The sequence below is a fragment of the Juglans microcarpa x Juglans regia genome, chromosome 4S (genome assembly GCF_004785595.1).
Source record: "Juglans microcarpa x Juglans regia isolate MS1-56 chromosome 4S, Jm3101_v1.0, whole genome shotgun sequence".
NCBI lineage: Eukaryota > Viridiplantae > Streptophyta > Magnoliopsida > Fagales > Juglandaceae > Juglans > Juglans microcarpa x Juglans regia.
The window spans coordinates 9,994,449-10,010,323 of record NC_054601.1 but is presented as its reverse complement, the minus strand read 5'-3'; the positions used below and the strand labels follow the sequence as shown (position 1 = coordinate 10,010,323).

The window sequence follows — 15,875 nt, the reverse complement described above, 5'->3', positions numbered from 1 at the left end:
TTATGTATTTGAGTGTTGATAGGAATGCAAAATGTAAAAGGGTTGATAGTTGAAGCTAGAATACAAAGTATATTGTGATTTATCCCCCCTCTCACCACAAGTTTGAGTAGTCCCATTATTGAAGAATATTGAAAATGGTTGATTAATTCTCTCTTTGGATAAGATATAGGTCCCATTACTAATGCATAGCATATGTCTCTGCTGTAATTCTTGTTCCCATAGGTTTGGGACCATTGGACCCATGCATGAAGTAGCCAGCGTCTACAAGGGTTGTTTTCTTCAAGAAGCATGGCCGGCCGCGCGCAACTCCATTACAGCTAAGGAGTTCCAGGTTGTAATAACCGGGTCCCCTTATTTGAAGAAGACGACCCATTTTCTTGGTAGAAATCATCAATAACATAAAGCTAGCAATATTGGCAATGCCATAGATGGTCCACCTGTTTCGTTTGGTAGTACACCCTATTGTGAAACTACCTCCATGCATTTTTTGTACTAATTCTTTGGTGTCTCATTTAAGTGTGATTTTCGTTTTGTGCTCTGTTTTTTAAATAAATTTATGTGCAAGTTTTTTTTATTGACATAGGGCTGACATAGAAACCTGCCACAACAGCTTGTGGGAAAAAATGTATTGGTATTTTGATTCCTTTTTTATGAATATAATGCAAGGGTCCTAGAATTAGTGATGCGTTACATATAAGATTTGTAAACTAACATATATAACTCATGTATATTTTATTGGGTAGGTGTCTTCTGAAGTTTATGCTTGCTTTTATGTATACAAAATGGAGCAGGATGAGAGAATGTCAAATGAAGAAACAAGAAATATATATAGATAGCCCTAGACCTAGGCACATGATGTGTTTCGCCATCCTTATAGATTTGAAATGACTAGTTTTACCAAGGTGACTTTGCTTGTCTGATCCTCCTGCCTGCCTGCCTGCCTGCCTGGACACTAACCCATATTTCTCGGGTATTAATTGTTTGATATAGAACCATAATTGCTGCCGTTTTCTTCAACATTCTATCGGATCTACCTCTCCTTGTTGTCATTCCTTGTTATTATTTGCAACTGTTTGCTAGCATGCATATATCAGCAGACAGCATATTGATGCAGGTCGTACTGAACTAACAGCTAGTTTATGTTTCTGAGCCTTTTCTTTTCATTTAACAGCTCAAATATATTGCGGTTGACTTCAAATATAGAGAATAGAACAGTTGAAAATGAGTTTTGCTAAGCAGAAATTGATCGTGTGTTAACACAATTTATAGTGGGAGCTGTTATTATAACTTTACTACAAAAACTAAAATATCAATCATTTTTCAAACATAGACAATGTTTTTCTCTTTACTATCTATGTTAAAGAACTAACTAGGATATCTAGAAATTTATCTCTAAATTCCATGAGCACAGGCATTTGGCCTGGCCCCCAAGGGTTGGTTTGGATTCAGAGATGAGATGAGATGAGATAGTTTTAGATGAAAGATAAAAGTTGAAAAAAAGTATTGTTTTAAGATTTGAAAAAGTTGAATTGAAATTTGAAAAAGTTGAATTATTTATTATATTTTGTATAAAAATTTGATAAAATTATAACGATAAGATGAGAGCGTTTCTGAATCCAAACAGGGCCAAATCAATTATTTCAGAGTTGCAAATGGCAAATCATAGTTAGGAAATTGGAAACCAACCCACAGAGTCGCCAGGTGGGTTATGCTCAAAACAAGATCCTTTTTTAATGGTGGGGGAATCAGAGCATCATGTATGGGGGATCACTCTCTTTGCCAATTATTAGCAATATTGTAAAATCACTTACTAATTAATAATTATATAAATGGGAATTTGTATATTAATTTTGGTATATGGGGAAACGTTCCCATTCTCTAAGACATGTTTGTATCAAAGGGGGCAAGTACGTGACGTGAAGCCCTAAAGATTCTCTCATGAAAAATGATCTCATGGATAAGCTTCTTAATTGTATATATTTATAGGTATATTGTTTTGCAATTTGCACACAAATACTCACACACACACACACGCAGATATAAGCAATTGGTGTGTCTTTTTGACGGCTTGACAGTATTGTCTTCTCGATCCTTTATGCGGTGTTTTGACAAATAGTGTTACATTCATCATCCAATGTGATTCCTTTTCCCAAAGCTGAATAAACCTCTGCAAAAAGCTCAGGGAGAGAGTACTCTGAGGAGCGCATGCACGTGTCTCTATGGATCATATTTCACGTGGCTACGATGATCCATGTGCAAGGACGTGCTTAAAAGCTTTTGTAAATGGAGTGTTTTTAAGCTTAATATTAATGGCCAACAAGGCCAGCCATTTTTTGGATGGTTATAGCGTTTTTCTTTCTTTCTTTTTGTTTTTTTTTCCCTAAAAAGCTGCTCATGATGTACCTAATATTACAGTGAAATTTTCAACTTTTTTGAATTTTATTGTTTGGAGCGCAGAAAAGTAATAGAAATTAATATAATATGTGAATTTTTTAAGTTTTGAAGGCAATTATTTACAAGGTTTGATTAGGCACCAGCATTATTCTGATACAACAAATAAATTAATGAAAAAAATTAATAGATGCTTTCATTATATATATTGAGAAATGTTTTAGTTACAAAGAGATCATCCTATAAAAAAGTAAATTCATAAAATAACGTAGCTTGATGTATTGGTATGTTAAATTATAAAACTATTATTTTTGTAAAATATATCTAACGTATTATATAAAACCGAAATCTCTTTGTGGCTATAATGTTTCTCTATTTTAAAACCCACTACTAAGAGAAAATTCAGTAATCAAACGGTTAAACTGTCTTCTTGTCCCCAAATGCATATATACTGGAATTATGAATACAAAGATATTAAGAAAAACTTTGAGAGCTAGAAAAGAATAAGTAGGAATTTGGTAGAGTAAGAAGATTGCTAACATTTTTTTTAATGAACAGAATATTAATACCATTTCTTTAATCAAGGCCAAATATTAAATCCAATTTGTAATTGAGAAAGCTGCTTAGTGCTAAGGAATAATTTACCAAATGCAATGAGTTGACCATACAGATGGTTCTGTAGCCGGATCATTTAGGTGAAGCATGATATTTGAAGTCTAAATTAATACTATATATCCAGTGATCATCCATGTTGATAAAAAAAAATTGGGTCAAAACCAACATGTTGCAAGTCAAGTTCATGGAGAAAATTGATGGATGCCATAAACTTGTCTCAGTTAATAAGGCAGACTCAACTTAGATCGATATCAGATTTATTGACAATTTTGTGTATGTATATATACATGCAATGACTTGTAAAATCACTGCTTGTCTCAAAAGTTTAAACTAATGAGAATAAGTAGATTTCATTATTTTATATTATATTCTTAACACGGTTGTGGAATAATGCATATCTTTAACCATTATTGTCATATATCCATGTTAAAAAAAAAAGAAAAAAAGATTGGAAAAGGAAAAAAAAGTTTCATACATACATATATGGTTTACTTGTAATTAAATTTATGTGGCAATTATATAAATTAGTTATCCCTTTTATTTTTAGTTTCTTTGGTCAATTATATATAATTGATCTTTTTATAAACCTAAAAGCAAATGTCATTTGTTTCCATACAGCAATTATATATATATATATATATATATATATATATATATATATCCCCAGTTGAAGTTAAAACTGATCCAGATCAGGGGTAAAACAAACAGACACACTGGTCTTTGTAATGATTGGGGAACAAATTAAGGTGTAGAAAGTGGTTATGGAGGCTTTTGAGCAAAGCTAGCTATTCCCTCCAGATCAGGTTTTTATTTTATTTTATTTAATAAATCAGCCTTTGTTAAAGTAGTATTCTCTTTAAACTGGTACCAAATCAGAAAGATAAGTTCTTTGCTGATCTACTCCCTGTGTTTACTTAAAGGCTCAGCAAACAAAAAGTAAAAAGAATCAAACTTAAATAAGAAGATATCTTTTAAACATCCAAAGATAGGGTAATTTTTTTTTTTTTTTGGTAGCGAAATAGGTTTTGACCATTTTTATTTTCCGAGTCGAAAGGACTTATATATATTGCATGTTTGAACACTTCAAAATATTTTTGAATTTTGTGAGTAGTACTAATGAAATAGTTTGAATTGAAATTTCTTATATAGATATTATTTTTGAATATTATTCTTTGTTTTAAAGTTTGTAAAAGTTGTATTTAATTTTGTATTTAAATAATGATTATGTAATGATTAGATGAAAAAACTAATAATTAAAAATTAAAAAGTATATTGTCTTTAGTTGTTGAATCAAACTCAACTTATTTCAACTCATCTCAAATCAATTATTGATAGAACGTACTTGTTAAACCTATCTTAACTTAAAAAAGTTAAACTCATCTTAATGGAATATGCAAAATACTATTACTATTCACTACTGATCAATTTAACTCATTTTAACATCTAAAATATTATAATTTTTTTTTCAACTGTTTCCACGTACTTCTCTCACCATCTCCAATAAAGTATACTTTGTTGGAGGAGATTCTTCCAAAACCTGAATTATGACAACAAATGAAGAATAAAATGGATGGTAGCAATTGAGGAACTGAACAAAGTTGTGGATATTTGTGATCATTCTACTGCAGAAAATTTATAATATATCCAAGCCGGGTGTTGGTTTTTTTCTTGGAGTCTTCTCGATTGTCCTAGTTTCTTTGTTCATGGATGTCAAAATCAAAGCCATACTGATACTGTTGTTCTATAATTTCATTGTCCTTGCCTTTGGCATGATAGCTTCATCAGTCATCATGATCAGTATGATGCACATGCATCCCCACATACTTTGGTCCTAACATCTCAAAGAAACTTAAATTGCATTATTAGAAATGGTTGTGTTTTGGGAGCTGTGATGACGATAGATAGCCTTAAAGGGGTGGAGAATTGGGAAGGTATGGATGGGAATATATATTCTATATATATAGCATGATGCATGTAAGACAGTTTCTATAGCTAATTTTGCAGCCCAACTGCGCGCAGTGGATAAGCACGCAAATGGTCCCCTTTGAGTAGCTGTAGCCATATTCATGCCTTGACAGAATGGCCATGGTTATCATTGCCACTTTTTGACAATAAGGCAAGCAGTAGTACTCTTGAGTGATCTCTCTCCACAGGCTTCATTTTTTCTTATTGGCACGGAGGATAAAGTTCCAATTAATTTTGGATGTGTACATGCTCTCAGCAAAATGCACCTCGTGTAATTCTAGGAAGAAATTAATCCGATCGTTTAATAGTGTGAATGCGGAGTTTCAAACTCAATACATTTTGTTTATACATCTTGAAGAAAATAAAAAAGAAGATAGGGAAGGGAGAAGGATGGAGAGATAATTTGAATTCATAACATATGTATTTATTTATAGAGGAACGAGGCTAGAGAACTATTAGAAATACAATAAATCAATTACACTAATTGACACTGATTGATTTACACAATAAACTGAATATGCTAGAGAATAAGTCATATTACCATACATATTAAAATATTATGAATATATTCCAAATATGTAATATTCTAATACATCTCTCTACATGCTACATGCCTTTGAGGATCTGTGGGATTAATTCCTAGGAAAAAAAAATTGGGATTCATGAGAAGGACCAACGATAAAAAAAAATGCATTGTTATTGTTCAATTTTATGCTTGTTTATAGTCCCAAAAGCCAGAACAAATACCAACAATTCATCGACCCATTCCCACTTCTTAATTATATGTTCATCATGCACATGGGTTTTTGAAATATTGGGATGTAAATGGGCTCCCTTTTCGGTCTGTTTTCAGTCATGTGGCTCAGAATTTTCTCAATTGGTGGGACATTGCTAAGTGTGCCCCCAATTGGGCTTCATGGGCTTTTGTATTACCCAATAGTTTATAACAACTTTCGTTCTAAATTCGGTTCTTATGTAGTACTAGCAAAATAATGCTAGAGACAAATCCCAAACACTCAAGTTTTGTGAAAGCTTTTTTGTAGAACAGTGAACTTCGTTAAGAAAAAGTGATTTTTTCACACTTTTTCATGATGAAATTCAATCTTTTATAAAAGGTTTACGCGATACTTGTAAATTTAGAACTTGTATATATCATTATTCATTACTAATAATCATTAAAATCCTTAAATCATTTGAACCAGTGCACAAGAAAATTTGATAGTCCATTTCATAAACCATATATATGGTCATCCACTTCCATGCAATACTACTCTTTTTATGCGATCGTGGACGGGATTCGCCCCCCCCCCCCCCCCCAACCCCAAACAAACAAGGTTGGGCCTAACTCGTTCTCGAGAGGCCCAGCTGCCAAAGCATAATCAACACACGCGACAAGATGAAGGAGGCCTAGGGCCAGTGCAGGAAAGGGGTCGACGTGGAATAATAGGACGACATCCTCTTTGACACGACCTTGCCTACGCACATTGTAGCAGAGCGATGCCGTATTAAAGAGCTAGATATGGAACATGGATAGAGATCCCAGTGAGAACCCTTGTTCCTGACAGAATGCGCAGAAGATGGCCGCACTCACTAACCTGGCACGTTGGACACGACCAAAGGGAGCCACGCTGCATTAAAGGTGACAGCATGGTACCCAATACGGAGGACGGGCGCCTCTAACACGAGATAAGGGGAACCACCTCGACGGGAGGTATAAAAGCTGAATCCCAAGTTAGAATGCTCTCTCACGTTCTCTCTAATATAAATAATTCTCTCCAAGGATCAACGAACTGATTTAGGCATCGGAAGTATTTCACCAACCTCGAGCTCTCACCTTCCTTATATTGCATGAAGACCAAGCTTGGTGACCCATTTGCGAAACACGTCGTTAACAATTAATATTAGTTCTATTAATATTTCTTTCATAGTTATAATTCTTTGGAGTTGGAGTTCTACTTTTTAGTCAAATTAAATATAAAAAATGCAAGGCAATCATACTCATAGACAGAGAAAAAAAGTATAGATTTGAAAAGAGAGCGAAATTTCCTCAATTAGATATTTACATTCATGTAACACCAGGCCCAGACCCAGGCCTAGGCCTAGGAGGAAAGCCCACTCTTCCGTTTTTCCTATTCCTTCTACCCCTCTCCTCAACGGTTTCTCTCTCCTTCCTATTTTCTCTCTTGTCTTTCTCCCCAAATCCCCCATGCCATTTCGGTGTCTTAAAATAAATTTCACCCATGCAATTCTCTCTCCCCCTGTCGTGCAGTGCCGTCGCCGCTATCAGTGCCATCACCGGTTGCTCTTTACGTAGCAAAATCTTGTGGGTAATTTACACTCCCTCCTCTTCATTCGGTGTCAACCATCATGCTTCGCCGTGCTTGACAAAGCTGGTAAGCCTTATTGCCTTTTCCCCTCTCTATTTTTCTCTTGAGGTGTTTATGTGTGTATTTCTCTGCCCTGGGATTGACATTTTTCACAGTATACCCTGTACACCACGTCTCTGTTCGTGGACTCCATTGTCGACATCGTCCCACACTGTCGACGCTGGTGAGTCTCTCTAATCTCTATTTTCGGCTTCTTTGTATCTCTGTTAGTTTTTGTCTCTCGTTCGTTCTCACTCTTTCTAAATCCCATATTTATCCTCTTTGTTAGTGCTGCCATCATGACTAGTGGAAGCAGTGGCATTGCATAGCCTTTGTTTTAAAATGATGCCAAGGTAATGCCTTTGTTTGATTTTAGCCCTACTGCCATGTAATATCTCGTTGTGCGAACTCAATTTTTGACGTCATTGTGTTGGTTCATAGGGTAATAGTTACATCCCGGGATAGTGTTGCTTTGCTCTCAAATTCCTTAGGAAACCACACGAGATTAGGTATGAAACCCAGATTATCATGCCCATTTTGTACTATTACGTGTGTGATATGAATGGTTGGTTGTTGCTGGATTTTTTTATGAATTATGTTTGAATAGTAGAACTTGGTTGTGTGGATTGTTGGGCGTGTTTGTTTGGGAAATCTTGTGAGTGTAATGTTAGGGAGTAAGAGGGGATGAACGCTAATTGTGGTGGTTTGGGTTGCCGTTTAGTTTGTGTGTGATGTGGGGAGTCACAGACGTAGTATTTTGAGTTGTGTATGATTGCTTGATATGTTAGTCCGTGAGATGTTTGTTGCTTGACATGTCGAGAGTCGCTAGTTGTAGTGTTGTAAACGGAGAAGACTCGATAGTGTGACTGTTTGGGTTGTTGGTATTGTGACAGGTTGTGATTGTGGGCTGGTTGTGTTGGACATGTTGTGAGATGTGTGGATGTTTGGGGTTGACGTGTTGCTATTTGGTTGTTAGACATGTTGATGTCGGGACAAATGTAGATTGGTTATTGGTTTGATAAAGTGACGGGTAAGTGTTTTGAGCGTGTGATTGATGGGTTGATGTATGATTGTGACGGTGAAATGAAATGTTTTTATATGAAATGATGTTGCATTTGAAAACCTTTGGCATAACTCTCTATTTCTGCTTTTGTCCCTACCTTACCATTGATGTAAAACTATGGCTTCTGTTATAATGTTGGTATCGCTATCTCTGTTTCTGGTGCAACCATTTTAGAAATAAAGTGATTTTCTACATGATCTTTCATGTATGCACACTTGTGGCTCCGAGAATAATAAGGGGAAGATTCACATTTTGTTTCTGCTCAGTTGGCTGCCGGGGTTTGCATAACCCTACTACGGGGGTTAAACATGGAATACATTTTGTTATGATGTTGTTTAGTTATGTTTATGCTTGAGGATTTTGTATATGTTTTATTGCTGTAAATAAATGTTTTCTGTAGTTCGCTCTGAGAATTTGATAATCTGTTTTGTTTTGCATTCTGTATTGACTCATGTTTACATACTAGTATATGTTCATTGCTTACTAAGTTGTTGATAACTCACCCAATTACATTCAATATTTTTAGATGGTTTTGATGGTTCAACTGGGAATCAAGAATAAGAACCATGAGCAAGATTAGTTGAGGATAGTGGATTTAGTACCTAAGGGTAATATGATTATTCGAGGATTATATTCAGTAGATTGGATTTTATTATGTTGATTTGGTTTATTGGGATGTGGATAATTTATTGAGACTTGTGGAATTGTTGATTAATTATGTTGAAGTCCTTGTAAAGGAACATCTATATATAGTTTGAACAAATGAGTTTATGTTTATAAAACATTTGGAGTATATATTATATTAAATTGTTGGGAGATGATTTAGGTAACATGAGCTAACTTTTCGGACCTCCGAGTTCGGGGGTTACAATTCATGAATAAGTGTACATGATGTTATACACAAATAAGTTGTACATGAATAAGTAGTATGTTATACACGAATTTTGTAAATGAGAAGTATTACAGGCATAAAAAAATTTTACAAAAGTAAATCGACAAACTAATATATTTTTAGGTGATATATTATATCTACTTTACGATAAAACTAATTTTACAATCTAACACATCATATAAAAATACTCAATTAATTATGAGTTTACTTTTGCCACATTACTCTTGAGTCACTTCTCCACGTAAGTAACATCCTCTCAACAAAACTTCATCTTTTAAACAACCAGTGAGACATCTTTTTCTTAATGTTATTCTCCTTTATGGTATCCAAACTTGGTTTCCATCCCTTGCCTGATAATTGTCTGCTTAAATAGTCCGGCCTTCCATCTAATATCTCTGGCAAAGATTCCATTAACACAAAGCTCTTCTCAGTCCTCTCTTCGTTCTCCTTCTTCTGCATCAACAACCCTTGTCCATCTCCTAAACCTGCAGCAGGGAAGATCCGAGCGAACAAAGGAAGAAACCTTGACGAAGACAAAATTGATGACCTTGAACGCAATACTGAGTTTGCGGTCAGAAGAATCCGCCGAGTTTCTTCACTGGACAATGCAGCAAGCTTCCCCTGCTTAACAGGAAGCATTACGTAAATCCTTCTGGTCTCTAACATCTTGTCCGCAGGCAATGGAGTTGGCCGCTTCTCATTCACGGCTGAGTGCAGCTCAACCACAACTTGTTGGGAGTGCTCCAACATGAGCTCAGCCGCCGTTAATGGTTTGCCAAATTCATGGACGGTGCCGTCGGAAAGAATAACTTTGCCGGTGGCATCTTCTGATGTAGGGAAAGTGACACAGTTTCCCATGAAAAACAGACAGCTCAAAGTTAAGAGACAAGTAGTAACAAACAGCATGTTTCTTTGTGCCGCTTTTTATAAACAAGTTGGTACGTGTGTTCATTGGAGAATGTGGATGGATGGAGGTGTTTGGTTAACCGTTCCATGTCGTGACGGCAAAAATGAGGGAATTGGTATCTAACTTTGATGGGGTCGTTGGGTTTGAGGTGAGGCTGATCGAAGATATCGACATTGACATTGACCACCTGCTCCTCATTGGCACTGATTTATTCGATCTCTGCTCTGATCCAACAGCAATAGATGTTCTGAAAGATCTGTGCATGGGGGTACCTTCTACATTTGTATCTATAAAGGAAAGGAAGTCAAAGGAACGGTTCAACTGTAACTGTAGTACTGTTATTAGTTTATTGATCTCATTGTTATTGTTAGTACTATTGTTTGAGTAACTGTATTAACTAATCCTTAAATTATGTACCATGATTGAGATCAGTTGGTCCATGTCCAAACTCTATGTTAATTTTCCATGAGTGGTTATCTTGATTTCATATTCAAAGGAATACTAAAGCTATATATCCAAAGTGAAGAGAAAAAAAAGCCGTAAACTTTCCATCTTCCATGAGATCAAAGGGTTTTGGATTTTATTAAGATACAAATGGTTAATATTATTTGATTAATTGTGGTGAACAGAGACATTAGGAAGATACCTTGGTGATTTACATACTTACAGTGGAGGATTTCCTGATATTGATGAAACAATTAGTTGAGATAATCATTTTTGCCCATAAACCAAATATTAAGGCCTTGTTTGAATAGTCACATGAGATGAGATGAAATGAGATGAAAAATCTGTGAATAGTAATGAAATAATTTGAATTAAGATATTTATTGAATTTTGAGAAATGAGAGAGAAAAAAAGTTAAATAAAAATATTATTAAAATATAAAATTTAATATTATTTTTATTTTAAGATTTGAAAAAGGAACCATTCTATACATCAGCCTATAGCCGTAGCACACCCACGTGATGTTTTTTATTTTTTATTTTTTATTTTTTTTACCGTAGCACACGGTGTGCTGTGTGCTGCGGCTGTAGGCTGATGTTTATAAAAGTTGAATTACTTTTAGTGTTTTATATAGAAGTTTAGAAAAATTGTAATAATTAAGAAAAAAATTGAAAAGTGTTTGCCAAACTAGCCATATGAACGAATGCAAGAAGAAAAATTTTACTCATCATCCTCACACAACACATCATATATAATTTTTTTTTCTCTTACCAAATATATGGTATATGAATGATGAGTAGAAAAATCAATTAGTTTATAAAGAATAAAACCAAAACATATTTAAAAAAATTGAAAAAAAAAAAAAAAACAATGATATGTGGTGTGTAAAGGTGATAAATAGAAAAACTGATGCAAGAACGTCAAAAACTTCCCTTTTTTCACGGGGAAACCGTGTGTTTCCACAACCACCCTCTCTAATGAAAAACAAAAAACAAAAGGCCAATCCACCTCTAAAATGACAAAAAATATAAAAAATAAAACGTTGGATCCGCTTCTCTCTTCAAAGTTACCTCAGTCTCTCTCTACTTCCTGTTCTCTTCTTCTTCGTCCTCCCGCCCTATCTCTTCTGCCCTTTTCTCTGTTTTTTTTTTTTTTTTTTTTCGAACATTCTTCAAGCTCTTCAACCATTTTTGTACCGGTCTTTGGAGGGTAAATCAACCGCGCACCAACCTCAAACATTAACCCACTTGCACCACATGATGATGCCCACTCATTACTAAAACATACTCAATTAAGATGTGTCCAAAGTAGAGCGAAATTAAATGGTTAATTAATACCGGCTGACCATCTTCAAAACTACCACTGCTGTGAGTGCACCAATTAGCATTTATTCTTCAATTAAATCATTAAGATTTCGATTACCCTCTTAAATAAAATCAATTAAAAACCTTAGAAATCTTTTTAAAGCATTTAGCATTAATGCTTATGATGAAAACTGGTTAGCTGTTAGTTGAGAGAGAAATCCTTTAGGGATTTTACAGAAGCAAATCCACAAACTGATGTGTCTTGATAGGATACGTCAAATTATTAAGTCACTTTTATTGTAAAATAAATCTAACGTATCACATAGATTTACGTCAATTTATAAATTTATTTTTATAAAATCTCTTTATGACGGTAGAACTAATTCGCTACGAAAATAAGCATATCACACATAATTCCTCTATGTAGTACTTTCAAGTTTTCCAATTGAGTAATGATATACACAACACATTTTCACAACACATTTCACAATAATGTTATAAAATGAGAGTATTTTTGTAAAATGATATTACTTTTTAAAGATATTTTATAAAAATATCTCTCATTTAAAACATAATTGAGTTAAGTCTTGTAAAAAATGTTGTGTGTAAATTATTTTCCTTTCCTTAATGAGAAATAAGTCGATGTCTTTACGTGGTGGCCGTGGATATTGTCGAGGAGTTTTGCAGATACTGCATGCAATCATCTGCATATATGATGCTAGACTATATGCAACTCATAATTCTGTTAGTTCTGTTTAATAATTTGGAAAAGGATCCTCCTTTTGAGCTAATAGTATAGCTAAAGAAATTACTTTCCGAGTTCTGAGTTTAAAAAGTCTTCCATATTCGGTTTCCGATTCATAGAGAACACAGACAAGTATAACAACAAATTAAGGTGGAGGGTTGGTTTCTCAAAAACCCTCGGAAATGGGCTCCAAAGCAGGACTCCACCGCCTATGGTTCCCCAGCTGGAGACCTGGATGGCCAGTAATTACCTCCCCTCCCAAAACCTGATCAACCTCATCACCTTGATCTCCCGCTTCTCTCGACTCCACCGCCATAGCCGGCAAAACCTTGGAACCACATGGCTTCAATTTGGGTGCTTTCTTCTTACAAGCCAAGTCTATGATTGCCATCTCCAACTCGGAAACCCTAAAGTGAACCCTACCCGAGGATACCAGAAGGTAAACCTTTCCGGCCAGAAGCTCGTCGTCGGCCCGCATGCCGGATATGAGACGAGTTCGACGCAAGTCTTCCACTGAAGCGATGGCATGGCCGGGGTGTTCCAGCATGAGCTCCGCCGCTGTTAGAGGGAGCTTGAGTAGCTGGAGGTTACCATGAGAATCAAAGACCTTTGCTGTTTCAGAGTTCGAGGGTCCAGGAAAGTAACAAGAAGTATAGTTCCCCATTTCGATATTGAAAGAGAGAGAGAGAGAGAAAGAGAAGGCAGAGCAGAGTACAGGGATTATGGGCAATGGCTGGTGGGAGTGAGAGCGTGGGAGGGCGGAGTGAAGTTTTGGGTTTATAAAGCTTTGGAAGGAAGGGAAGGAGAATTAGGGTCAAAGTGAAAGACTGTAAAGGAAAGTGGGATAGTGTTAGAAACGCGGATCCTTGTTGTCCATTTGGGGTGGGGTTAGGCGTTGGCCATGAAACTTAGATTGTATTGTAATAAGTGGGGTCATTTCCCATGGAAGAAGGTTTTTTGATCCTTTGCTTTGTTTGTGTGGTGTTGAGGTGGGCATGGACATCGATTTGACCCCTTTGTGTGAAAGATGACGAAGAACTCCATGATTTCATTACATGTAACTTTACAGCAACAGTCGAGGAACAACGTTTTGTGGCTGTCTGTGCGCTCCAAGGACAATATGGAATCGCACTTCCAAATCTTGTTAGATACGAGTCCAGGGAGAAGGATCTCTTTTTTGTTGTTTATTGTGGTCAAGAAGATTGGACTTTAGTTACAATATCTACCCCATGATATTAAGAGGATAGTGAAAATATTTTTTCATTTATTATTATAATTTTTTTAAATTTTTATACAAAATATAATAAATAATTTAACTTTTTTAAATCTTAAACAATAACAATATTAAAAAAATAATATTTTAATAATATTTTATTTTATTTTTAATTTTTATCTAAAATTATCTCATTTCATCTTATCTTATCTTATCTCGCTATCACAACCCACCTAAACGGTTTTTCTGAAAATAAATAGATAGATATCTCGACCAAAACGGTTTTTCTGAAAATAAATAGATAGATATCTAGACGTAACTGGTGTCTACTGCTTCGAATAAATTGAAATCAAGTTGTTTCTGACATCATGTTTTATCTTTACCAAATCACTTCTTATGCTAACTAATGTGGAAATCTTTTATTTAATAGCATACTGAATATGCCAATAAATAGACTTGTAAGTAGATGTTTTCAAGCTTTATATTCCAAGGGAAATTCCTGCCACGCAAAACGTAATACTACACACAAGACCGAGAATGGTGTTGTGCCAAACGATGATAATTTGTCGTGTTTTGGATGTATGTCGTAAGTACCAGGAGGTCTCTTCGGATAGCTGGGAGTGGATCAAGGGACCTATAAACATACAAATATAAAAACGAGCTCGAGGGTGGTCAGGAGACCCTCCGATGCTTAAGTTAGTTTCACTTTTTGGAAGTGTTTACTTTATCCTCAAATTCTGTGAATTGGAACATATCTTGAGTGGGCTTTTATACTAGGTTTGAGATGTTGTTGCTTCCATTCCTAAGGAGATGTCCATCGTGCCCCACGCTTCAAGCATGTGAATTAGTTACCCTGAAGGAAATGATTAATGTGGCATTGGGCTCTGACTTACGTCTCAGTGCCATCTCAGTTAGGGTCGACGAGTCCATTTTCTCTCTCTTTTTGCAAAGAGAGCCATGGTTGCTCTTTCTGCACGCATACCCATAATTGATGTTTCATGACTATCATTTCGGTGGCTTCTAAGCCTGCTACAGTGGCACCCACCTTTCTTTCCTCAGCATATGAGTCATGGTTATCTTTTCCGCATACTTCCTAGCAGCTGCTTTCTACGGACATGAGGAGTTTGCGTCCCTCAGCCTGTCCTGGTGGCACCCACCTTCATTTTCCTAGGAGAATGATAGTTATAACTTCTCCTACACACTTTCTTGTAGCCACGTGCTACTGATGATTCAAATCAGTTGGCAGGTTGGCGCACGTCACCCCTAGCCACTTCTGTCAGTGTCTCATTATTCTTAGACCGGGTTGAATGGACCTCTTATTTGTGGGACAAGCCCATCAAAGGCTGTTATCTTCGCTTTACTAGGCCAATGGGCCTCCTCTCGCCCGTGGGGCCTTGGACTCTTAGGCTAGACCTTTTTACTCTCTCCATTACCCCATTAATTCCCATGGAACCAGTTTGATGGGAATTTAATTTTTCCTTTCCTTTTCTCTTTCTCTTTCCTCTTTTCCCTTTTTACCCCTCTCGGCCTAATGATTAGACTGCTTAAACCTGTCTTGATGCATCATTTGGCTTTCCCGCGTTGCTTCATATCATGTGTTTCCTTGGATTCTAACCCTTCTGTATCTCCCTTCTGACACATGGGCGTGGAAGGCCAACTATCACTTGTCCCTTACGTGGTTTTGCCCTTCTTTCTCCCTTTTACCATAACTTTTTCTGTCTTGGCTCTAATCTTCTTCGTCACTCTTTTCAATCTTCACCTCAATGGCTCCCACGAAAGCTGATCAATCCAAAATTCCTAGAGACCTGAATTAGCACGAGGTTTGCACTGTGGAGCAATTCTACATTGGGTACAGCTGGCCCTCAGATATCACCCCTAGTTTTTGTCGTCGTAGGCTTCCACCTTTCAAGTCCTCAACATGGTGGTTTTTTAGGCTTCGGGACTGCGCAAAGAGGTTGTCGGCGACGAGG

The 15,875-nt window shown here is 36.1% G+C and overlaps 1 protein-coding gene across 1 annotated transcript; it reads right to left on the bottom strand.

Annotated features, from left to right (window-relative positions):
• Window positions 1-9,538: 9,538 nt before the first annotated feature.
• LOC121263405 lies at window positions 9,539-10,275 on the bottom strand. The gene has a single exon (XM_041166271.1). The coding sequence runs from the start codon at window positions 10,196-10,198 to the stop codon at window positions 9,560-9,562; it is 639 nt and encodes a 212-aa protein (XP_041022205.1). The 5' UTR covers window positions 10,199-10,275; the 3' UTR covers window positions 9,539-9,559.
• Between the last annotated feature and the right edge of the window lie 5,600 nt (window positions 10,276-15,875).

Coding starts and splice junctions, on each gene's coding strand:
- LOC121263405 (XM_041166271.1), bottom strand. CDS start 10,198: ATGCTGTTTGTTACTACTTGTCTCTTAACTTTGAGCTGTCTGTTTTTC.